We start from the raw sequence: 27,135 nt of genomic DNA, 5'->3' as shown, positions 1-27,135 counted from the left end.
CCAAAAAGATGAGGATTGTCTGGACTCTATTCTTATCTTTGCCTATTATTCTTAATTCTATTGGTAAATATACTAATATTATAATACATCTACTTCTTGGTACATTTTTTGCAAGCGGTGCACGATTAAGATATTTAGAGATTTAATAAGAAAGGAGTAATTTTGTACGTATCCAGCTGTGTTAGTTTTTATCTATCCACGTGGACATACATATGGTACCTTTCCAACAGTGCAGGTTACGTATGTTCAATAAAGTTTATACGTTTACCACATTTAATTATTCTTTAAAACTAAGCGAATTGAAAGAAAATATAATTATGTATATTGTCTATCGATATTCGTGGAAATAAATTTCCCTATTTATTTAAGTAGATATCTTACTCCTTTGACAAAAATGTTTCTTGAATATTGGTGAGATGTAAGAAAGTAGCGCATGCGTGTGGCACAAGGCATTATCTATATTTTCGTATTTTTGGGAAAGCGATCTGCTCCCTTATCTTTTGACGCAAATGCCAAAGGAACATCCGACATTTAAAAAATATAGCCTAATGCTATGTGAAGAGTGGGCCACGTGACTAGATTCCTACCTTACCGCCACCTTTCTTATTTCCCAAATTATTTAGAATTTATTTATTTAGTAGAGTCTCGTGGGGCGCGGTCAAGCCATGCTATATTAAAAAATCACCTGCAGCCATGCTGAAAAGTTTAGTACGATACTGGTTTAGAATTCGTAGTATGTGTCTATACGCTTACTCACCACTGCCATGCCAGCGGCAAACTTGTAACTCGTGCAATGTCGCAATTCAAACCTAACGATCATTCAGCAACTTAGATGTGTGTGTGTGTACGTGTGCGTGTGTGTGCGTGTGTGTGTGCCAGGTACTCACAGACAGAGAGTTTCATTTCTTGTTTGAATAAATGCTTTGAATTTACTTTTCATCAGACGCTTCATGCTTTTGAGATATTTCAAAAGTTGTTTCATTATCTTAGCTTCATGATGATGATGTATCAATCTCGTCGACTTTCTGGGAATGAGATACTTGATCGATCTGTGGATTCTCTTCTGATTGTTATAAGAGATTTTGATGTTGAATGGAGTCTATTCTTGAAAGGTCGTCAGCTGCTGTTTTCCTTCTCTTTTTATACACGACCTTGTATCTGTATGCTTTTATCTGAAATCTTAACCTCATTAACTTTGAAGAAAAGACTTTTACGTGAAAAAGCTACGTCAAAGCCTGCTGGTCCGTTTGTATGATGAATTTACGTGCTTGAGGATATTGTCGAAGCCGCTTAACTGCCCAGATGATCGTTAATGTTTCGTTTTCGCTTGCGTTGAAATTTACCTTAGTTTTATTTAGAGCTCTTAAGATGTATCTGTTGGGATGAAATTGCCCCCAATCCACCATTACTTACCCTGGTGATCAAAGTGAATGTGCCCTTGAAGTCAGGATATCTTAATACCGGTGATGAGCAAAGAGAATCTTCTTACGTTCTAAAACATGTTTCGCTATATGGCGTCCGCTTGAGGGTTCATTTTTTTTCTTCAGAGCTTTTAATAGTTTAGCCATCGTAGAAAAGTCTTTTTTAAATGAATTTTTGGTAATACCCAGATAACATCAAAAAACACATGACTTCTTCTTTTTTCTAGTCTTTTTTTATTGGAGACGGCAGTTCATTTATATGGGCTTGGTTTTACTTCGTTTTCCGTAATCAAGTGCACCAGGTATTTTAGGTCTGCTAGAAGAAATTCACATTTTTTTGGTTGAAGTTAAGTCCAGTAGCCCGCAAACTTTCAAATAAGATAACCGTATTTTCCTTGTGTTCTTGGACTGTACTTCGAATGACAAACATGTCGCTCAGATAGCTAAAGCATATTTTTTCTACCAGTCCTCCTAATGCTGTGTCCATCATTTCCTGTAATGTGGCTGGAGCGTTTTTAAGCCCGAACGGCATGCTGTATCAGTGAAAATGTCCTTCAGGTGGAGAAAATGATGTACATTTTTTTAGACACCTGTTCATAGGAATTTAGTGATATCTTGAGCTTAAATGAAAGGCTGAAAAGTATTTCACTTTTTTAAGGTGGACCAGAATTTCGTAAATTGCAGGAGGTGGATGGCCCACTTGATCTACTCTCCCGTTTAAGTTCCTAAAATGAATTACAAGCCTTCAATTTGGTTTTCCCGACGCGTCGCATTTTTTCGGGACTACCCAAATTAGTAAATTAAATGATAAGTTCGATGCTTCTATTATTCTCTTAACTCACATTTTATTCACCTGATTTAAAATTGTTTCTTTGCGGCATTTCAGATGTCACCATTGTGAGAGCATGTTTCTTGCAAGAATAAATTTATTTGGTGTTGTTACTCTTCAATTCAAAAGCCTTTGAGAATCTTAGGATCAGTTTTTTTCTTATTCTACAAACAACGTGTCATTTATACCTACTCGTGATTCTTTATCCCTCTCCGTTTTCGCTTTCATCCGAAGTAACTAAATCAGAATGTTTTTGCTATTGAGCGAATTTCTTATTACAAGTTAGATATTAGATATTACGTATTTATTACGAGTTAGATATTAGACATCGGATCTGATAATTTTCGTACAATGCCAATTATATCTGCATTAATAGCCACAAGGGGATGCTATTTCTTAATATATTGCAGAAAGAGTTTTTATTGGTCTTGGAATGATCTAATTAAATGCAAAAAAGAAAGTCGAAATACATTTTATAGAAAAGCGTTTATCGGGAGTAGTTTAATAATTAATTAATTGCGAGTATATCCAAAGGGCACAATCCAATGAAAACGTACCACACAGATTCCAAATGAAGAGAATTGGAAACAGAATCTGGTATAACTTTTTTTTTTACACATTTAAAATTCACTTGAATTAATGTAACTTTTTTCAATACTTAACATCTCTCTTTCTCAATTCAAGAGATAACATTTCAAGGTTTTCATTTATATTAAAACTTCCTTATAAATTTTTTGTCGTTATTCTCATTTCCATAGTATGCGCGAAAGTTTTATTTTTTGAGAAGGTTAATAACATCGGAAATTTTGATATTAAACTTTTTAAATGCTAGAATTCCTTTTATTAAATAAACTTTAGTTTAAAATTCTGAAGAATCTTTAATTAATTATTTTGGAAACAACTCCAAAGTTTATTTTTCATCCCTAAATGTCATTAAAAGTGATTCAAAAGAAACATTATTTTTTGAATCGCTTTGCGGAATTAATTTTGGCTTTAAAGCTTCCTACAATAAGTTAATAAAAACAATTTTCGTCACACGTTGAATATTTAGGTGAATACGAAACCTATACGTAATTTTCAGAATTCAGGATTCAGGCTGATGAAAACTTTAGGCCATGTAAGCATTTTTCCGTGATCCCTCCATTCTTCCCTTGCGTCAGGCCTGAATAACAATGCTAATTTTAGATTTAATCGTTATAATCAGGGCGGTTTATCTGGTGACTAAAATATTCTCTACAATAAAAATAATTTGTCGAAATTTCAATAATTTCTAAAAGGTCCCCATGTGGTCGTTAAGTGTCATGACACTTTCTATTAAAATGCACGAAGTTCGTCCTTCTTCAGTTTTTAATTTTCTTTTTCAATGTCTTAAAATTAAAAAATCACTTAACAAGTTAAATTATCTTATAAAAAGACGCTTAAGGGAATTCCCAACAAAATTTCACGCCCAAATATTAAAAAGCTTATACGCAATAAAAAATTACGGTTGGGGTCTTCAACGGCCTCATGAGGACCTAAACGTTACACCAAGGTAAGGGGACCTTTAAGGGCTAAAACAGAAGTATTACTCAAGTTAAAGTTACAAAAAACAAATATTGTCTGGAGCAAGAAAGATTCGGTCTTAAGAAGTAAACAGAGTTTTTCTAAAGTATTTTATGGTACCAAATTAGGGTTTTTAATATTTTCCAGTCTCAAAATTACAAGAGTCTTTGTTTGTGCATTATTTGTTCATCATACTGCGACCTCTACAAACTTTCGGCCATACTGGCAGGGCCTACGATTTTCAGGAATTAGATAAAGCTGACGGACCGAAGGAACCGAATGGAGCCTCTACAAAGTACATGTAAAGACCCCATTGGGCCCGCATCCGGTTCTTTTTAAAAAACCCAAAAAACAGAAAAATCAATTTTTAAATTGTTGCAATTCGGATTTTACGTTAAAATTTCCTATAGAAGGTCACGGAATAATCGCAATGGTATTTTTTGCAACGGTAAAAAGTTTTTAAAAATATAAGACGTATAACTCCTGTGGACTGCTGCAATTCAAACATTCCGTGATCTTCTATAGGGAATTTTAACGTAGAGTCTGAAGTTCAACAATTTAAAAGTTGATTTTGCTGTTTTTTCGAGTTTTTTAAAAAGAAGCCGAATGGGGACCCAATGGGCTCTTTACGGGTATTTTGTAGAGGCTCCAATCGGCTCCTTTGGTCTTTGAAATCCTTAAAATCTTTATTAAATCTTTAAAACCTTTTGAAATATTTGTGAATTCATTGAAATCTCTTGAAGTACTTAAAATCTTTGTGAAAGCTTAAAATTTCTATGAATTCTTTGGAAATCATTCTCAATTTTTGTAAAATATTTGAGATCCTTAAAATCTTTAAAATACCTGAAATATCTGCGAAATTTTTATGAGATATTTGTGAATGCCTAGTTTAAAATTTGCTTGTGGAATTTTTTGTGTTACTTTGAAATCATTGAAATCTTTAAAATCTTCTTAAATTTGTTACAAACATGACTTGATAGTTTAATGTCTTTGAAATCTTAGTGAAATATTTTCAAATTTTCAAAATGTTCTACAATCTTTGAAATCTGGTGCACTGTACTTTTTTTAATGTTTGAAATCCTTTAAATCTTATAAAATATTTAAAAGCTTGGTGAAATTGTTGTGAAATAATTTTAAACTAGTGGTGTACAAACCTTTTCTAAATCATTCAAATGCATCAAATCTTTGTAAAACGTTCAAAAATTCTTTTAAATATTTTTAAGTCTTTTAAATATATTGAAACCTTCTAGAGTCTTTAGCAATGCTTTGTAATCTGATTCTCAAAACCTGCGTGGCAAAATCCTTGAAATTTTCAATTAATAATTTTTATAGTTTGTGAATTGACTATCACAGAAAAAATGTATACTTTAGCCAATTATTACCACTCTTGCCTTGAAAACAAAACAGTGGAAAACACTTGTTTATACATGAATTTTAACCAGTTTAGAGAGAAACACGAAGTTCTCCGATTTACAAGGTGAGCGCTCGGCTATGAGGTACAATCGGCGGATTCGGCTAACCATGGGCGATTATCGAAGCTATTCGGATTTTTTGATATAGTGATTTGCAATTTCCTGAACTGAAGATTACAATTTCTGTTAGCGTTTATCACAGAAAATAAAAATATTTCTTATTACCTTTCACTTTCTCTTTGACTATACTAATTTGTAGAATACTGATATTAAACTTTGTACCTTAATCTATTAATTCCTATAGTTGCTTTTCTATTATTTGAATGTCATTATTAATTTTTCTTATTCTGCGTTTTAATACATAAAATATCAATCTTTGCTATTAAATATACCAATTCTTTTTCTGAAGTTATTAAGTTTTCATATTCTAATTACACAATTTCCCTAAATCGCAGTCGACTATATCAGTTATAAATATTAAAATAACAAGTATTATGATAAAATTTCATTCAGGGTTGGGACTTATTTTTTCAGAAGTTAGACGACTCTGTTTTGGGGATACCTGAATATTCATATATGGCTGGGAACATACCAGGGGTGTGAGTTGAAGTTTGCCGGTTTTACTGATAGATGTCGCTAGAGATATGTATACATTTCTGTGATTTGGCATCTATGTCATATTGTTCTATGGTCAATAACCTTCAAAAATACACAATTTCATGCTGCCAAAATAATAGCATCATAATTGTTTACCTCAGTGAATATGTCGAGTTTCGTTCCAAGTAAATCGCATTTGCGGAATTCGTTGCTTTTCTTATTTCATCAAAAGAAAAAAGCAGTTGTAACTCATCGATTGCTGGTAAAAACTTATGGTAAACATGCTCCAGTGATTAGAACATGTGAGACATGGTTTCGTCAATTTAAAAGTGGAGATTTCGATTCAACAGACAATGAACATTCTGGTGCAGCGAAAAAGTTCGAAGACGAGGAATTGCAAGCGTTATTGGATGAAGACCCAACCCAATCGCAACAACAATTGGCACAAACAGAAAATGTAACCCAACGAGCAATTTTCCAATGTTTAAAAGCCATGGGAAAAATCCAAAAGTATGGAAAATGGGTACTACACCAACTGAACGATAGAAAAATTGAAAATCGAAAAACCATTTGTGAAATGCTGCTTGAACGGTTCGAAAGGAAATATTTTCTGCATCGAATTGTTACGGGGGACGAAAAATGGATTTATTTCGATAACCCGAAGCGGAAAATATTATCGCACCCGCCGTATTTTCCCGACCTCGCTCCGTCCGACTATCAGCTTTTCGCTTCGATTGGACACTCACTCGAAGAGCAGCGCTTCGCTAATTCTGAAGAAGTCGAAAAATGGCTCGTCGAATGGTTTGCCTCGAAAGAGAAAAAGTTTTTTTGGAATGGTATCCATGATTTGCCTGAAAGATGGGCAAAATGTGTAGAATCCAATGGTCAATACTTTGAATAAAAAATGTGTAAGATTCTCTTGAGGATTAAGTGTTTTCTTAATTGAAAAAACCGGCAAACTTCAACTAACACCCCTGGTAATTTAGAGTTTTGTAACGTTCGGTGTATGAAAAGTGTCAATCTACAAAGTCATGGATGTTTTATATAACATTTCGGCTCAAGCTGCTTAGAGATAACAATTTTAAGGTGGTTATAAAATCAGGCTTATAATTAAAAAATTAAAACCTGGTCTAAAACTCATTTCTTGTTGCAGAATTAAGTTTACATTCGAATGTTCCACCTAGTGATGAAGCTGAATCTAGTTCTCCTCGTCAGGAACCTGTTGCTACTTCTCCTGAGAGACATTCAGTCAGAAGGTCTCTACGTCTTGCCGGTCGTCAGTCCACTGCCGTGCCTGCTCGTTTTGCTGAAGCTGATCTTCGTGCCAGGTCCAGGTCTCCTCAAGACAGGCAATTCAATTTTCAAAAAGTACTTGGATTTAAAATTGAAGACCTTAGACTAATTCGACTTAAGCTCCTAAGCAATCCCACTCGAATATTCGAACTTCAATACTACAACTTCCCTCTAAACAAACCAATTCGATTGAAAAACAAAGATCGTCACCTCTACCCCATACCAAACAGAGAATATATTGTATTGTCAGCACCCGATGGTGACGTCTTTGCGATAGTGGAAAAAAGTGCGAGCAACAACACGATTTTCCGAGCAATCTATAAACCGGTTTTTTCGAAAACTGGGTCAAAACGGGCGAAGATAAACATGCATAGCGAGGAGGTTAAAGCAATGACCGACGCAGAAATCTCGGAATGTCCAGTAAACTCCCACTCAATCAGAAGTATTTTTGATGTATATCGTGTGAGCCGCAATTACTTAAACCATTAGGAAGAAAAAAACGCGCGCTTCTGTTGGATCTGGAACTTTGCGTTCCGGCTTTATGCTTCATGACGGTACATTTCTTTTGACGGGAATTAAAAAAAAATTTGAAGTAAAATCTATCAAGTCTCTTGAAATATTTTTAATTGCCTACTTTGTTTTATTATGAAATCATTCTGTTCACAATGCGCAGTTATGCATTGCATTTTCTCTTACTTTCTCTGTGTACTAATTTTTTTTAAATTAGTAGAATTTTAATCAATGATTAGATTTTCTCGGAGAAGCCGTTCTTTATAACTCTGTTGTTTGTAACTTGAATTTAAAAGGCCATATTTTCAAAACAAATAACCATGTTTGACGTTTATTCGTCATTATTTTATAAATTGTAAATTGTGTTTTTGTGTGAATTTTAACTCCTGCAAGAATTAATCATGATTTATTAATATTCTGACTTTTTCACATTGTTCAGAACCGAAGGTCCTTTATATTAAATTAAAAAAAAAACTATTGTTAAATTATTATATTTCATAAGGTTTTATCTGTTTTCACAAAAGCAATTATTTTTCTTTCATGAGACGTGACTGTTTGCATTATCTGAATTCTTTAAATCAGAGAAAGCGTTTTCTTTCTAGGAACCTGATTTATTTCAATAGAAATTGATTCATGATTTTTAAAATTGAACTGTAGTTCAAGTATTGAAAATTCAATAAAAAGAAATTGTACAGGACGATATTCTGAATCTCATAAATCATAAAATAGTTTTATTGAATTTTAAATAATATAATAGTTTAGTCTTATATGTATCACTTTAAACCCCTTCAATTTAACATTTTTTAATTGAAAAAAAGAAATATTTTCTGATATTTTTCAATATTTAAATATTTATTTAAATTTAGCTAATGTGGCTCAAATCTTTAAAAATGAAATAATTTCTACATTTAATTAATGGAAATAGAAAGCCTGGAATTATTTAAAAATGTTTAATTTTCAATTTAAATTTTCACATTTTAGCGTGTAAATAACAAGTATATATGATTTAAAATGTTTATAAAAAAAGTCTATAAAATATTTTTAATTATTCAATACTTAGTTTCTAGAACTTAAAATTGCTTAGAGTTATATCATTTAAAAAATTCACAAATTTGTTGATGCTCGAATTACGTCGGTCTAAAATGCGCCATTTTTCTTATTATATTGAATTGCATTACATCAGATGTATGTCCTAATCATTTTTGTACCACTAACCGCTTCTGGATATTTATATATTGCATAGTAAAGTGAAAATTTTATTCTTTGTCATTATTTTATTTTTGTTACCCTAAGAAGTGTATACGAACATTTTTTTGGCACAAATAAAAAATTTCCTTTTTTGCATTGTCTACAATATGAGCAGTATTCCAGACAGGAAATGTTTTTTAAGTTTATTTTGAATAGATTTCCGACCCCGATCGTTAAATGAAAAAATTTCTCTAAATTTCAGTATTTGGGAAATGTCGATTTCCTTGCTTGAATCTTTAAGGGATGCTAAAAGGACTTTTAAAATAATTTTCAACATTATGGAATGTTTTTTTATTATACTATTGGCGATGGAAATTACTTCACAATAAAACGTGGGAAAAATATTTAATATCGAAAATCAACTCAACATAAACGTGGAAAAAATATTTTAGCCGGATAATTGTTAAAAACTATTTTAAGGGCTGTTTCTTGAACATCCATTAGATATTAATATACGGAACTCGACATTACCTAATAAACAAAAGAATAGAAAAATTATTTTTCTACTAAAAAATTTCGAAGAAGCTTTTAAATCAGTTAAAGGGGGTCAGATACATGATTTCAGCATTTTTCTTGGAATATATATGGAAGGAATTTTAAACTTTTTCTTTTTGAATTACAGAAAAGAAATGTTTTATTTTTAAAATTTTCATACAATGCTAAAGGACGAAATTTTGGTTTTTATATGTTGTTTCAGAATCGCGGTTAAATATACAAAAAATGAATTAACAAAAATTTGTGAATATTTTTTAGAAAGATTTAAGGAATGAATAATAATTTTACGGGAAGTGTTTGAATTAAATTATCTGGAATCAAACAGTATTTTTAGTTCAAATAATTCATTTTTCACTGAAGAAAAGAGAATTTTTAGCAAAGTAGTTGAATTTTCATCTAAAGTGATAAATTTTCGATCACAAATTATTTCTCAATAAATAGAGTAATACTGAAATCATTAAATTTATGACCCTAAAAATACTAGTTTTAAACAAAATAAGTGAATATTCGACTAAAAAAGATCAATTTTCCAGCAGAAAATGAAATTTACGTTCAAAGTGATGAATTTTCAACCAAAAAATTAATTTTGACCCAAATATTTGCATTTTCTGCAACAACAAAAAACTTTGTCCACAACATAGAAAGATTTTTTATTTTATAGTTACATTTTCACTTAAAAGATAAATTAGTAACCAAGAAGATTAATATCCTAACGGAAAATACAAAGTTTACACAAAATACAGACAATTTCAACCAAATAGTTAAACTTCTAACTGAAAAAGATAAATTTTTAACTAAACATGGAATAGTTGTATTTTCAGTTAAAAAATTAGTCGTAAGAAATATGTTTAAAAAATATGATATAATACAAAAAAATTTGGAAAAAGGTTTTTCATCTATAATAATGAATTATGAACTAGAAGGATGAATTTTTAGAAAGTACATACACTTTCAACCAAGTAGTTGCATTTTTAACAAAAAAAAAAGATTTTTCAGTTGCTTTTTACGAATAGTAGAAATCTTAGAAATGTAATTGTATTTAAGAGCTAAAATCAAATTATAATTTTTTTTGTTAAGTTTAAAGAGATACAGCTACAGTTTTTAAAATGATTCCGAAGACATGTATACAAACGAACCATTTTATTTTAAAAATCCTTCTAATTTAATAATATTAAATTAAAATTGTTATCATTAGATTTAAGAATGAAGGTTTTAGAAATACAACTAATTAATATTAAACGATATTTGACTGTAGGAGAAACATCTAAACGTCTATGAAAATGTAATGTTTAAATTTTATGTTTTTAATTGTGAGTGTAATTTAAACTAATGTCTAATTATATTAATTTATAAATAAACATAATACATAATACAAAGCTTTAGTTTTATGATTAAATGAAAAGTTAGTAAGTTCTGGAATTTAAGAAATTTTCAAACGCTTCAATAAACCAATAAGTAATGGGAATTTTAAGAATTAAGGGAATTGAATTTCCGATTTCACTTTTAATACATTATTTTAATAAATTAATACATATTAGTGTCTTTTGATACCCAAAAGAATAATTTAAAAAAAAAATATTATTAAAGTTTAAAAAAATATATATATTACAACTAATCATAATTGGATGCAAATAAATAAAAAAACTTGCAAATCATGGTAGTCACTAGTATACGGGTATATATTTTTATTAAAAGAGCAGCCAAAAAAAATATGAAAAATGAACAATTATGAAGCTTCACTTCAAAATTAATTAAAAATGTATGCAAATATCTCTATTATCTTTATTTATTTATTTATCTGCAAGATGAAAAAAATGCTAATTCAAAAGGACGTCTGGGAATCTAAAAAAAGAAACATTTTCCTCTCCTCCTTACCCCCTAAAAATAAAAGAAAATCATTCTTCTTTAATTTGGTAAACCGTAAAAAGGGAGAAAAAATGAGAAGGCAACCAACCAAATTATGGTAACATAATGGTAAGAATCATAAAAAAATAAATAAAAAACCAGATAATGGTAAGAATTTTGTGCTTAGATTCTTGATGTTATTTTCTGTAATTCTTCACATCAACTTAATTATTGTACGTTAAATAGGGTTTAAGTTTCATTTTTATCTCATTTAAATATCCTAAATATTTATTATAGTTTAAAATAATGTATCCAAACGTAACCAGAAAAAAAAATAAAAATCGCAAAACCGAACTGTGCATGCATTGATCCGATAAACAGCTTGTTTTATTTGTTCCCGTACTTTTGATTTCGGTGATAAAAATTTTATTTACATATTGTGTGTAATCAAATATTACTTTCAGACGTTATTTTTTATTTTTAACGCAAATAATTCAGATTTTTTTTTAATAATGCCAACTTTGGGACAGCTTTTGACTTCATCAAACCTGAAAATTCTATGAGGATATATTTGTCAGAAATATTATCAGATTGCATTCAAAAGTTTTGTCACTGCTCTCAGAGAACTGCTAAAGATTAAAATTATTAAAAAGATGCTTGTATATTTCAAAGGCGATATTTGTTTTAAAGTCTAAAAATAAACAAATTTCACGATGAACATGCTAGTGTAGGTAGGTTGATTACGATGAAGAAGAAAAATACTCGTCTTCAGGTTAAGGAAAACCCCGTTTCCTTAAAACATTTTTTTTTTCGTTATTAAAAAAAAGTATTTGAAAAGGAGAAAATCAACTTGAATAAGAGAAAAATTCCTTGTATTCAAGAATCTTCTTTCGGACTGGAGACTGTAGAGGTGGCTTTGCACATTTCAAAATAACTTTCTACATTTAAGTTCATTATAGAAATTAAAAGCAACTTCTATTTAAAAATTAAAACCAAAAATATATTGCAAAATACTTATATATTTTATTATACGCAAATGCTGGTTGTTATATTGCGTCTTTTAAGTTTCTCCGTTTGCTCCAAAAAAAAATTTTTAACAAATATTTTGTTTCTAGTCTTACATACTCCAATGTTTTCGTTTCGTGATCTCTTTAATAATCTGTTTTTTATATTCTCATATTTTTTGTTTAGGAGGTGATATATACGATTTTAATATTATTTTATTTGTGAATGCCTTTTAATGAGGAATAATAAAAATAAATTAAAATGGACCCGTTCGGGGCCAGACCGGGTTATCTCTTGGCGCTGAGCTTGTGCTTGATCGGGTATCGCGTTGCACTTCGAGTTTGGCCCCATGTAGAGAGCCGGAATTGGGCAAATAATGAAATATTATTATTATTATTATTATACCATTAAGTCAGGAAAAATTAAATTGAAGCATACCATTTGATATCTTAGCATGATTCTGACATTGTATGTACAATAGGGTGATCCAAAAAAGGATGGGAAAATTTTTTTGCATGCTAAAGGGCAAATATCCCCCCAATTTCATTCCAAATCCGAAAAAAGAAATTCCCTAATTTTTATTTTTTTTTTATTTTATGATTTTAATAGGTGCCGGATTTGAGTTGAAGTTTCCCATATAAAATGCATGGGGAAAAATCACTTTTTTGAGTTTTTAGAATAATTTTTTAGGGTTTGAAAAAATGTGACAGGAATGTATGGAGGCCTGTAGAGAATTATACAACGAAGAATTTCATCTATCAGACATATGGGTTTGACACCCCTGATACACCTCCACGAGTATCTGAAACGTACCCTTAAAACAAAAAATTTCAATTTGTTCTTTTTACTTAAAATTATTAATATTGGTCTAGTGGAATATTTATTATCATTGGTTAATAATTTTTAATTATTCAAACAAATGGAATTTGTTAAATATTTTTAAAATAAAAATGATTGATATTACTTCAGTGGAATATTTATCAACATTATTTGATTAACTTTATTTTTTTAAATAAAAATCATTACTTATATATAAATGATAAATTAATTATTATTCAGTAATTGATTATTACTGATGAATATTCCACTGGACTCACCATAATAATTTTTATTTAAACACAAATTCGAAAAGAAATTTTTCAAACAAATTTCATTTGTTTAAATAATTTTTTCAGAAAATTCCTTTTCCACCCTAAAAATTATTATTATTAGTCTTCTGGAATACTAATTAATATTACTTCATTAATTGTTTATTATTTAAACAAATGTCATTTGTTCAAACAATTTTTTTCAAAAATTCTTTTTTTCCTGAAAAATTAGTACTATTAGTCTACTGGAATATTTATTAACATTAGCGCATTAATTTTCAATTGCTTAAAAAAATTGAATTTGTTTAAATATTTTTTCTACAAAAATTATTAATATTTCTTCAGTGGATTATTTCACAACATTGTTTGATTAACTTTATTTTTTTTATATATTTAAAAAAGATAAAAATCATTGCTTGAATATAACTGATAAATTAATGATTATTCAGTAATTAATTATGACTGAAAAATATTCCACTAGACTCACTGTAACAATTTTTATTTTTTTAAAATTCGAAACAAAATTATTCAAACAAATTTAATTTGTTTAAATAATTGAAAATTAATAAACTAATGCCAATAAATAGTCCACAAGACCAATAGTTATAATTTTTAGGGAAAAAACGAATTTTCAAACAAAAAATTTAAACAAATAAAATTTTGCTTAAACAATTACAAATTAATAAACAAATGTAAATAAATATTCCAATAGACTAACAGTAATAATTTTAAGGGGGGCGGCCAATTTTCGAGAAATTTTATTTAACAAATTTGATTTGTTAAAAGAATGAATAATTAATTAACCAATGGTAATAAATATACCAATAGACCAATAGTAATAATTTTAAGTAAAAAAACAAGAATACAGTGCTCAAAAGGTCGATTTCATGAAGAATTGACAGTTTTTGTCTCAAGGGTAGTTTTCAGGTACTCGTGAGGGTGTGTTAGAGGTTTCAACCCCATATGCACTTTATATGGGAAATTAAACTAAAAACCGGCACCTGTTAAAATCGAAAGAAAAAACAAAAAATAAAAATGATCGAATTTCTTTTTTTGGATTTCGAATGAAATCAAGGGGATCGTTGCCCTCTAAAGAAAAAAAGTGTTTTTAAGCCACCCTAATGTACAATATTCTAGGCTTATAATAACTTAATAATCCAGAATAATTTAGATAATTAGAACAATAATATTCATAATAATAATTCAATATAGTGAACTGGATATATCTTAAGCCCGACAAAAAAATATAAGATTAAAATAATGAGCGATAGCAATTTAAAATCAAAGATAGAAAATGATGCTTTTGTTTCAAGATAAGTTCTCCTACTCTGAGTAATTTTCAAAACATCAGATAAAACTCGTGGAAGGATGTAATTTGTCTTTTTAATTATTTTCACGTACATTGTAGAATATGTATTACATTTTCAACGCTTTAAATGGAACGTTATAGTAGATACAACATACATTTATCATGGAAATATAATTTTTTTGTTAACTAAAAGATGACATACATGATGACATCAGTTTTAATTAAATTTGTAAGAACATTATTTTCCCTGAAACTGCTTTTTATCAAATGTAAATATCTCATAAGGACTACCTTGGCGCCTACTATGTAAGAGATAACGACTCAAGTATACATTATATACGCTGATAAGGCAGTAGAATTTTTACACGCTACGCTTTGATTGAAATTCTCTATTGATACATTCATCAACGTCTTCGCTCACCAAAGAAGATGAGGATTGTTTGGACTCTATTCCTTTCCTTGGCCATTATCCTCAATTCTATTGGTAAATATATTAATATATCTTATTTTTATCGCGTTCAATTTTTTCTAGGCGGTGCGCAAATCAGAATTTCGGAGATATAAATTACACGGAGCAATTTTATATGAAGCCAGCCGTTTCGGTTATTATCGATCCAATTGGACATATGTACATATGGTTCCTTTTCAACAAATGAGCAGATATTTCAATCCTTTTCCAAAAATGGTTCTTGAATATTAGTGAGATGTAAAACAGTGGCATATGCACTACAGTACAATTTTATTAAATAGTACTTTCCATATGGGGACGGCGATTTTTCAAGCTCAGCTTAGAGGATAGCACCATGAGTAGTTTAATATCTTGTGCGCAGACACAAAACATTATCTATAGTTTCTTATTATTTGGAAAGCGATCTGATTCTTTATTTTTAACACCCGAATACCACGTGCAAAGATAGGACTTTAACTTATCCGGTTAACGCTGCGTTATGAAGGACAGATATTATTCTAATAGGACGCGTCACCACCGTTTAAACCCTCGGCTTTCGTAACTTCACGCGGAGTAGCTACCCAGCTGTGTTTCTTCTTATAGATCCAAGTGTACATAGCAATGAAACTTTCCCGACTCTGAAAAACTACTTCTATTACACTTAACAAATCTTATCACAGCTTAAAATAATCAGATGAGTCTCTTTTTTGATAGTCTAGTGCAGCGATTCCCAAACTTTTTTCGCTCTTTCTGGGGAGCGGTAGGACCGCCACCCTCAAATTTTTTTCGTAACACTTTAACCCAAGGGGGAATACTTGACTGCCTGTGAAGCGGACATGTGCTGGCTTGTCGCGCTCAACCTTTCCATTATAAGAAAATTAGAGCCGATTAGGAAAAATGGGAAATTTAGTTAAATATTTATTAGTGAATTTTAATAGGCAGGGTTAGATTTTCTGGACTATGACGAGAACATTAGAAAAAGATAGAAAGAAATCGCTTAATAATTTCAAAAGTTATTGCACTTTTGTTACGAAGCAAAGTAGTCCAGAAATGTATTTTCTTGGACAAATTGAGTGAAAATATTAACCGATTTTTACGAACTTTTTTTCCATATTTCTAAAATTATATCACGAAATTGATTCAGCTCATTTAAATTTAATTGGGTCATACCTTCATAACTTCAGTTAGTGTAACAGGTCTCAATCTCAGAATAATGAAAGGCATTCATGCTAGGTCAAAAAAAATTGTCCCATGCTCACAGCGGGGATCCTGCCTTGTAATCTACCGACCTACCCGGCCCGGGGTGGCATCCCCCTACCGTCAGGTAGCCACCCTACCCAGGGTAGCAGTTTGGGAAACGCTGGTTTAGTGCAGCGATTCCCAAACTTTTTATGCACTTTCTGGGGAGCGGCTGGGCCGCCACCCTCACATTTTTTCACAATACCCTGCCGCCAAAGGGAGACACTTGACTGCTTCACTGCTTGTTACACCACGCTTGCCGCGAGAGAATTAGAACCGGTTGAGAAAGATTAAAATATGTTAATATGTTCATAAATTAAATTTTAATTAGTTGAGTCAATTTCCTAATCTAATTTTAAGCAAATGAAAAGAAAGTTGATGAAAATCGGTTAATATCTTCAATGTCAGTTGACGGTTCTTGTAATTTGGCGTGTTCTTAACAATATGCTTAATTACTCGAAATGTTAACCGATTTTCATTAACTTTTTTTTCATTTGCTTAAAATTACATCAGGTAAATGATTCAGATAATTAGAATTGAATTGAGGCATATATTTAGGGTCTTAGTTATTGAAACAGCCTTAAATCTCATGACAATGAAAGGGTCCTCAAAGCAGGGGGGGCTGCCGAGTGACTGGGCCCGGGCTGGCTTCCCCCTCGGGAGCTTCCTGGCCCAGGGAGGCACCCCCCTGCCGGCGGCAGCCTCATCTGCCGGCGGCACTAGTTTGGTAATCGCTGGTCTAGTGGATACCCTGATCATCTCAGTAATAAGTAAAAATTCCAAAAAACCACTCCTAAACCCATCCGATTAATGCCATTAGGCTGTCTTCAACTAAAGCGTTACAAAATTCTATATCCGGTATATCAGGTTCTGGTGAAGCGCGGACCCAGTGTAATAACAACTAGTTCAGAAGCCATACCTAATCCTGTCCGAACGTCGGAGTTGCTGAAATATCTTTAATGGTTCTTATGCATCTGGAAGTTCAATTTTCTAGTAAATGATTAAACGAAATAATTCGATAAAACGAAAGATATACTGGCAAGGTTCATTGAACATCAAAGAATGATTCATAATGGACAGGTAAATAGTGTCATCCGGTTGTTACGTCCTGGGGGTCTTAGGATGGTAGTTAGGAACATTACATTAGTGGACAGTGATAATTCCTGATATATCTGCAGAAAGTAAGGTTCTGGGCTAAGGGAACAGGATTTCAGGCGTCAAAAGGCGTCAAATTAATTAAATGAGGGATGTGGAATACAGACAGTTAAATACATTTATTGATAGATCAAATAGGCGGTAGGAAATGACAAGAATTTTAGGTGAGAACGACTCTAAAGGAAGTGTAATATATTTCTCTTGAGGGAAGGGATAGGAAATACAACATTCGACGAACGAGAACACTGAGATGAGAGAGAGATAGAAATAGTGTATGTGGCAGAGATGTTTGTTGATTACCTTGAAGAAAAATCAGAAAGACGTGGTGAGAATCCGATAGTCGAAATCGGGATTCGGAATTGGGACCTTGTAGACTGTAGCTCCCCTTGATGATTGACCTGGTACAGGAATCGGTACTGAAATTTGGACCTGGTATTGGAACTGGTATTGGAAACTGATGAAGACCCCTTTGCAGAAATTCGGAACTGGACCCTCCAATTTGATTAAGCCTCTCGTTGATTTGTTTTATAGCAGAGACTTAGAGAAGTTGACGGGCCCTTACGGAAGAAAGGTCCGGAATTTGGATTTAAATACACGACGAAACCGATAGAGTTTCCGCTGGTGAATTAGACTGAGCTCCAAAAAATACTGCTGAATTGAGGTTTAGGATACCTTTTATACTCGAGTGGGCACATTTTGGTACCACCCTTTTCCACGTGTTCTTCTAGAAGTTTCTGCAAGAGGAAAGAATCCACATGTAATCGATATTCTAAGAGTGGGCGAAACTTGGGTCCCACTCCATTTTTCAAGTGTCTTTCCGGAAGGTTCTGTTCCACCAAAAAGGTCCATGCGTAATTTGAGCGGGTGCAATTATTTCCACCCTCCTCCACGTCTAACCGTTAGAAATCGTAATTCTTCGAAAATTAAATATATATAGATATAGGGTCACGAAATAGTACGTGACGCGGTTAAAATAAGTAAAATGGAAATTGTCCTTGTAAAAGGTGTAAAAAAAATTCTTCCACATAATTTAACATGAAAAGATATGATGCGGAGATAGAAGTAGATTTTTATGAAACTTTAAGGAAGTGGTTTTAACACCCAATAATGAATAAACTTACTTTTTTTATTTCCTCCTCGCTCACTCCTTCCTACAACAGAATCTAGCTATACTGACAAAAATTTGCATTGAATAAAGTGGGCTAATTTACTTGGATGATTTTACTTGAGAGAAGCAATTATTTTCTTTTTACAAGGGACCGATTTTTTAGAATCAAGAAAATAATAGAATCAGGACAACTATTTGAATCAAGAATATATTTTCTCTAAGCAAAAAACTATTGAGTTAATTTATTTCATTATACTTATTTGCGTGAATTTTATTGAAATATTGAATTAGGAATATTATATTCTCATGACAAGTACCTAAAACTCTAACAAAATTCTTGGACCAAGTAAAGTCATATACTTTTTTTGACTGCAATTTTAATTGACAAAATGTTCATGTTCTTGAGACGAGAAAATGAATGTATTCAGCGAAGAAATAACTTCTCTTAAAATAATGCTTGAATATTTTTCTTCAAATAATTATTTATTTGAAACGAATGTCAGATTAGTTTGAAGATACCAATATACCTATACAAATTAATTTACTTCTCACTGCAAAAGTATCTTTATTAAGTTGACATGATATGAAGTTGATTCTCTTGGCCTCTAACAATTATTTTAAAATACAATGATATTTATAAAATTCAAAAAATTGGTGCACATAATCAATTTTATTTATGCAAATGTAGATAGGAATTTGCAACTTTGATAAACCACAAACTTTACGCCAACACACAAATCAAATCACTCATAAAACTATTTAAACAATTCTAAGTTTATTGCGTCGGTAAGATTTTGTGGGTAAGAATTTAAAATTTTCAAAAAGTAATTTCATTCCTAAAATTATTAAAAGGTTATAAATGTACTGTGTATGTAATTTTTTTCGCTGATTATTTGTATGTATTAATCTACTTAAAATTAAATCATTTCGAATTTTTTAACCGCGAAACATTTTTGTAAATAATAAAAAATAAATATATGACAGCATAAAACAAAGTTATAACCTTAAAAAAATGCTTAAAAATACAATTATTACATTTTCTTGATGATTTAAAAAAATGTTATGCGTTTATAAAGCAAAATATTTAAAGAAAAAGAATTCAATAAAATTGTTAAAAAGTTTATTAAGAATGCAATTCATTTTATGAAAGAATAATTAAAAAATGGACAATTAGAATTTTTTCGAATAAAAGAATTTAGAATGCAAGGAGGAAGCAAATAAATATTTTCCATACGACAACCGTGAAACCCTATCACTTTTAACCTGCAAGTTCTTGCACCAAACGTTTCTTTACAGAATTCTTTTTTCTTCTGATTTCGAAGTATTTTATACTTGAAATAAAAATAAAATATCGAGCACTTTTTTAAATGGGTAATATTTGAACTAGCGATCAATTCTTTTTTACATATTTCAAATCATTTTTGTTTGGAATTGTTATTTTAAATTAAAAACTGAATTAAAAAATACTCTAAAAGAATTGAATGAATCGAAAACTGTGCGTTTCAAAGAGGTTTTTTAAAATAAGAAAATATTTATTTGTCACTGAGGTTATTAAAGTGTTTTTCAAATCAAAAGTTATGCATTTTTTATAAGCTTCAGATCGTTTTTAAGCAGATTACATTTTTAAAGTAAAAAGTATTGGGCTCTTTGTAAAATAAGTGAAATTCAAGTATTTTTTGCATATTTTAAATTGTTGTTTTAGGAAAGCAATTCCATATTCAAATCTTAGTAAACATTGTGTGATCAAAGCATTAGATAAATTAAAAACTTTGTGGCTTATGTAAATTTTCGTTTAGCAGAACATTATTTTTTGGCATTGATATTAATAAAGAATTTTTGTACATGCAACTTTTTTTTATTATTCATTACCTTTGGGTCGTTTTTAAGCGTTTTAAATATTTAGAAACCACAAGTGTTAAGTGCCTTGTTTGAATAAGTGAACTTACTTCCCTTTTTCACATATTTTATATTACTGTTTAAGAAATTTTACTTTTCATTAAAAATTGAGTAAAAGAGTATTATATACAATAAAAGAGTTGGATAAATTTAAAACTGCGCATTTTATGCAGAATTTTTGTTTATTGTTTCTTACTTTTAGATATTTTATAACATCTTTAAATATGTATTAAGAAAGCAAAAGTATTGAGTCTTTTTTGAAATAAGTCAAATTCAATTTTTAAATTATTATAAATAAAAAAAATGGTATATTAAAGTCTCTCGAAAATTTTCAAGTATCATCAGAAAGATGTTTTCTTAAAAGAAATATTAAGTTCCACAACGTTTAGTTTGAAGATAGTTGAGGCTCACCAAAACACTTCGTACGACACTGCCTTGAAATTCTTAATCGAAATGTTGTCACCGAAATCCAAGTTCTTCGATAGCGAAGTCGGTAGAGCGCGTGGTTAGGACACTAGTTTTAGGTAGTTTAGGTAGGGTTCGAATCCTCATGGAGTGCGATTTTTCCAAGAGGTTAAGCGTGCGATCATATTTGTAAGTAAAAGTGTGTCTTGGAAGTGAACTGCGTTCTGAATTTGAATACATCTCTATATGGAGTAACACAATAAAGTTTTTGAATCATAAAATGCGATATTCTATCTAAGAATACATTTTCTCAGACTGAGAAAATGTACGCTTGTTCCAAGCATACGGTAGCAAGTATTTATTTATTTGGAAGAAACTCATATTCTATCGTCCCCATTCGTACCTGCGATTGACTTGAATCAAGTAACATTTACTTGATTCAATTACAATTTATTTTCAGTGTATAGATATATGATTTCAAAACATTTTATAAATAGAAATTAATATCTCTACGAAAAACTGAAGCTATCATCTCTGCATTCGCAACTGCAATATTCAAGTGTAATTTGTTGATTGTGAATTCTCTTTTGTTAAAAGAGCTTATCTCGAGAGTTTGAGTGCACGTACGGGACACGACTGATGGTTATCGCACTCGATTTTGTCCCAAATGTCAACTTTTCAACATTATACACAACACTTTTATATCAAATATAATACATTTTTTATGTAACTCTTCCTGGGATTGGTTATTCAGATATTGCAAAATAAAGCACTAATTGTATTTATCATGATTTTTTAAATATTTAATAATAGATTTTATGCTTTCACGATGATTCATTTTGATAATAAGAGATATTTGTTTCGTATTTTGCTTTAAATAGCATTATAAGCTGCGCTGAAACATGTGTCACTTCAATCAATTTATATCATTACAATTCATAATGTGCATAAAAATTGAATTATACTAATTCCTACTTTCTTGTTTTTATAATTTCAATCTTGTTTTTTAAGATTAAAGAAAAACTCTTGTGCATCTGCATATGGTCTAATACCGGAACCTATATTGGAGCCTTTGTCTTCTTTTGCGTTTTCTGTCCTTTTTCCAAAAATTTAATTTTTTATTTTTAATCTTATTTTTACGATTGAAAGAAAATCTACCCGTCCTTATGAAAACTGATTAACAATAAATATTCAGATCTTTTTAGGGGAACAACTTTTGTCTGTTAATTTTAGTTCGTACTCATGTGGTTTTTTCAAAAGAAAAATTAATATTTTTATTTTGAATGTTATTTTCTACGACTGAAGCAAAAACTACGTGCCCTATCAAAAATTATAGTTTTTTTTGGATAAACAAGTTTTGTATAATTTTTTTAGTAGCTTGTGTCGTTAGTCCAAAATTTTTAAATTAAAAAATTTTTAATGTTTTTCACGACTATAAACAAAAACTACGCGTCCTATCGAAAAGTGAGTCATTACAAATTTGTAGCTTTTTCCAGGGCGCGAAATTTTAGTTTATTTATTTTTAGCGTATCTTGCATAGTTTGACCTATAAATGGAATATTTGGATACGTTATTAAGCCTAAAATGTTCATTTTAGTTTGTTTTTTTGGATCTTGAAAATACTCCAACTCTGATAATTTTCTTTTTATAGAAAAAAGTCATGAGGATAACTTGTTTGAGTTTCTGAATACTATGAATAGCCGTACATAGAATTTTGAAATCTGGAAAAAATGTGTTTCAAAAAATTTGGAAAATGCACTCACTTTTTGAATTTTGATCCAAAAAGATGATTTACGAACTTTTTCTTTCTTTTTAGGCTTTAAAAAAGTGTGCCAAAGCAGAATCCAATCTGATTAATTTTTCGAAAGTTATCGTGCCTACAGTATACACACAGACAGACAGACATCTTCGTAAAAATCGTTGTTTCTGACTCAGTGGGTCTCAAAACGTGGAACTTTGATGAAAACCGACAAAGTGAAATTTTACATAAAACCAATACATTCTCATTAGGATGAGAATGTTATAAAAATTTAACAATTACATTGTTTATAATTTTTTTGTGTTGAAAAAGTATAAATTTTTCTTGAAACATTTTGCTACCTAGTAGTATGAAAATTAATATGCGTTTTATCTAAGATGGTTAATAAGTTTAAGTAAGGCCCCGAAAATTCAGCGCCGCATGCGAATACAGAAGATTTAGTGAATATTGCATTACCCCCCCTTTTATCCCCCCTCCAGGGCAGCCTTGCATTCCTATTAATTTTACGCTTTACAGTGATAGTCTCTCATAGCTCCTCTCCTCTCGGTAGCGATAGCTCTACACAGACTGGAATAAGATCCGAACGAGTAGCGATTGGAAGAATTTTGAGATCCCTTATTGTTTTTATGAAAGGTGAGGCGCATGCTTCTTCCGTTCAGTATCACAAAACTATTCAATTCTAAACATGAGGCATACTTGCCTCAAATCCCCGATCAACGCATTATACGCGTGAAAGGATGTAACTCTTCTCTTCGATTGAGGATCGTATCCAACGTCAATACTCTTTTGAAAATAAATAAGACCTACAATAAAAACCATAAGATTATTTGCGCGCTTTGCAAAAATCTCCTCTGAGGAAGTATGCACCAACTTACAGGTAAACCTTTACCGACCATTTTCCGGCCATGCTGAGACAACCAAGACAGGGTTGCAGGCGCCGATAGAAACCAGGTTTCGCTCGAGCATAAAATGTCCATGTCCAACTTAAACATTGCTAAGTTTCCGAGCAGAAAATTACTTACAAAGCAGTCCCTGCTTCAACGAGAGTGTTCGAACGAAGAAGTTGATTCCGACCGTCAAACAGTTTTTTTGTTGGGTGTACCCCTTTGTATCCTGGCTGGGTCCTTCGCCTCATGAAATGTCTCTAAAGGACTGGTAGGAAGGCCAGCAGACATGATACTAATGTCAGAATGCAGCACTATCTCGTCGAATTCTAAGTGTTTACATTTTCATATTACTTCAAATCCTTGATCTATCAGGCTTCTATTTTTCTGCATGAGTTGCCTACTCGCCTGCCTCTCGAGCTTGGACCTGTCACACGAGACTGTCAGGCCCATGGCCGTAAAGGATTTCACATTTTGAAAAACCTGAAACCTTTGAGATGAAGACCCCAACCTAATCAACAGCGGTCTAACACCAGAATCCTCTTCTAGATAAAAAGCAGATTCCACCACAACGGATTTATTTTCGGCACAGGCATCTCTTCGGAGCTGCAATACTTCTTCTTTCAACAGTTTCATGCCGTTTTCCAAATCCGTATTTTTCTTCTCCAGATGATCATTTCTTAATTTTAGTGATTCCGTTTCTCCTCTCAGAAGGTCTAATTCGGCCTGAATCTAAGCGACCGAACCCTTCAGGAAAGCTAAACGGTTTTTGGTGATAGAAGTATACACCTTTATGAAAATTAGCAGTGTCTTAAATCGCGACATGTCAGCAGAAGTCATATCAGGAGCACCCATTCTTAGTACGAACCAGGACCGCTCAGCTGTTCGCCAGACTGAGAGTCAATGTTTGATGTACCGATTGTAGCTAGATATTAAGTTCTCGATTTTCACCGAGCAACATTCACCGAACTTTAGGAAAATACCTCTCAACCTAAGCAAAATTCAGCCGAACACCAGCCCCGCACATCAACTTTAAAAAATCAAACACAATTTTAGTCAGAAAAAAACCACCACAGGTAAAAAAGATAGAGTAGAACATCAATTTTCAAACAAAGAATATTTATAATATTCAAATTATATCAAACATTTAAAAATATTAAATTCCGAATAATTAAAAAAAAAGGAATTCGAAGAAACCAAAAAATCTCTGGGATTTAAGATTGTCGCCAATTGGTTTTTAATAGAATTTAGCTCGTTATTATTTTGTTGACAGACTTATAAGCCGCAACAACCTTTATATCCTCTAGAACTAAATTCGCAAAAGGAATCTAGCAGCCTTGCGTATGATTTCTCTCAATCTCTTAACAGTTTATACAATTTAAAGAACATCTGAAATATGGCAGCCTAACCTCAAAAACTTGACTTAATATAAACAGATGTTAACCAATTTAATATGATTTTGCTTGAAATGAAGATTTTAGTACATTGCAGAGTTGAAATCATTAAATAAAACTGTCCGATTCACATAAACGCAGACCAATTCAGTTTTAAGAATCCTAATCTGAAAACGACAAATACGGAACTCTCGAAATTGCGTTTCAATTTTTTCTTTTCTCCTGAGCTGTTTGAATATCTTTTTTAAATATAAAAACCGAACGTTATAGCCGAGGTTAAATACAAGGATAGCTTTATTCTTTCGGTGGGAATTTTAGTCTTATTAATGAAAAATGGACAAATTGAGAATACTTAGCTGAATCCTTTTTGTGGCCAAGTGTCAGCCTGTAGGGAATAAAACCAATAGTTAGTTTATTCAATATTATTGACATTATTGAGTAGTGGCACTTCCGGTGAATTGGTTAATGATGAAAACTAGCGTTAATATATGTTTTAATTATATATCGGACTAAAAGTATTTGAGTAAGGTATCTGCTAATAAACTGGAATTTGTTTTTCGACTTTAAAACTAGCCCCAGCACATTTAACCAACCCCATCTCATAATTAGATGTATTATGAAGGCTACTTGTGTTGATATTCGTTGTGTGAAAAGTGTCAATTTATAAAAGTTAAGTCTGCTTTTGATAAAGTGAAACTCGGAAACTGTACCGGTTTTGGGGATGGTGGTGTTGGAGAACCAACTCGAGAGAGTGCTGCTTCAGATGTAAACCATTTCATTTGCCACCAAAGCTATTTAATGATAAAAACTTATGGGCGGTTATAGAATCCGGCTTATAATTAAGGAATGAAACCCTGATGTAAAACTCATTTCTTGTTGCAGAATTTGGTTCACAGTCCAATTTTTCGCCTGGTGATGAAGCTGGACCTAGTTCCCCTCGTCAGGAACCTGTTGCTTCTCCTCCTGAGAGATCTCCCAGGAGGTCTCTTCGTCATGCCAGACGGCAGTCCTCTGCTGTGTCTCTTCCTTCAGCTGACCCCGATCTTCGTGCCAGGTCCAGGTCACCTGGAGACAGGCGGCTCAACTTTCGCAAAGTACTTGGATTTAAAATTGAAGACCTTAGACTAATTCGACTTCAACCCAGAAAATATCCCTCTCTAATATTCGAACTTAGAAACTACAATTTTCCTCTCGATACACCTATTCGATTGAGAAAACAAGGACAGGGCTTCCACCCCGTGCCTACGAGAGCACAAATTGTATTGTCGGCACCCGATGGTGACGTCTTTGCGATAGTGGAAAGAAACTGGAGCAACAATACAATTTTACGTGCAATGTATAAACTTGATAATTCGCCAGCTGGGTCAAAACGTGCTAAAATAAACATGTACAGCGAGGAGGTTAAAGAATTGGACAACAGAGAAACCTTGGCATGTCCAATCAACGCCCAGTCAATCAGAAGTTTTTTTGACGTATATCGTGTGAGCCGCAATTTTTTAAATCAATAACAAAAAACGCGCCCTTTTTCAGATCTGGCGCTTTGCGTTTGGTTTTTATGCTTTGTGACAATGGATTTGTTATGAAATAATTTAGTTACAATGCGCAGTTATGAAATTTTTAATTGAAATATTTTTCATTTTAAACTAATTTCTTCAATTTAAGGATTTTAAAATGCAGCTTGGAGAACGTAATATACAGTTTTTGTTGTTTCTTGCAATTTAATTTTCTCTGATTGTACCTTTTTACCAAAACTATATTTGACAATTATTTTTACTTTTTTTAAATATTATAAATAGTAGATATGTATGGAATCTCACCACCGCCTAAAAGAATAAGTGAGGATTTATTAATATTCAGACCATTTTAAAATGGTAAAAAGCGACAGTACTATAATTTCAATTACAAAAACTATATATTTTCTTTCCAGAGACCAGATTTATTTCAAAATAAATTGATGCATTATTTTTAACATTGATCTGTAGCTTGAGTATTAAAAATTAAACTATAATAAATTGTAAACGACGATATTCTGAATCAGTTCAATCATAATCTGCTTTTATTCAATTTTAAATAGTATTCTATTTCATTCTAAAACATCCTACTTTTCGAACAATTTAGTTGACGGTTTTTTAGTCAAAAAATAAATATTTTCTTACATTTTTTAATATTTTTTAACTTACTTAAAATCAGGAGTTGTAACTTAAAATTTCAAAACGAAACAATTTACCAACTTAATTTATAGAAATAGAAAGT

The 27,135-nt window shown here is 31.4% G+C and overlaps 1 protein-coding gene across 2 annotated transcripts; it reads left to right on the top strand.

Annotated features, from left to right (window-relative positions):
* On the top strand, positions 1–26,814 carry LOC117167949. Of its 2 annotated transcripts, none has more exons than XM_033353213.1 (2): positions 1–63; positions 25,765–26,814. In XM_033353213.1, the coding sequence occupies exons 1-2, from the start codon at positions 9–11 to the stop codon at positions 26,388–26,390; spliced, it is 681 nt and encodes a 226-aa protein (XP_033209104.1). In that variant the 5' UTR covers positions 1–8; the 3' UTR covers positions 26,391–26,814. The 2 variants fall into 2 exon arrangements, with proteins under 2 accessions (XP_033209104.1, XP_033209103.1); XM_033353212.1 differs by lacking the exon at positions 1–63 and adding an exon at positions 14,980–15,078.
* The last annotated feature ends 321 nt before the right edge of the window (positions 26,815–27,135 follow it).

This window comes from Belonocnema kinseyi, chromosome 2, assembly GCF_010883055.1.
Source record: "Belonocnema kinseyi isolate 2016_QV_RU_SX_M_011 chromosome 2, B_treatae_v1, whole genome shotgun sequence".
NCBI classification, from domain to species: Eukaryota; Metazoa; Arthropoda; class Insecta; order Hymenoptera; family Cynipidae; genus Belonocnema; species Belonocnema kinseyi.
The sequence above is the reverse complement of the archived record's forward strand: the minus strand, read 5'-3'. Positions and strand labels throughout refer to the sequence as shown.

What these genes read in the sequence shown, in the direction of transcription:
- LOC117167949 (XM_033353213.1), top strand. Translation starts at nt 9, where the DNA reads ATGAGGATTGTCTGGACTCTATTCTTATCTTTGCCTATTATTCTTAAT. An exon ending in TATTATTCTTAATTCTATTG is followed by an intron (nt 64 to 25,764) that starts GTAAATATACTA and finishes TTCTTGTTGCAG; the next exon opens with AATTTGGTTCACAGTCCAAT.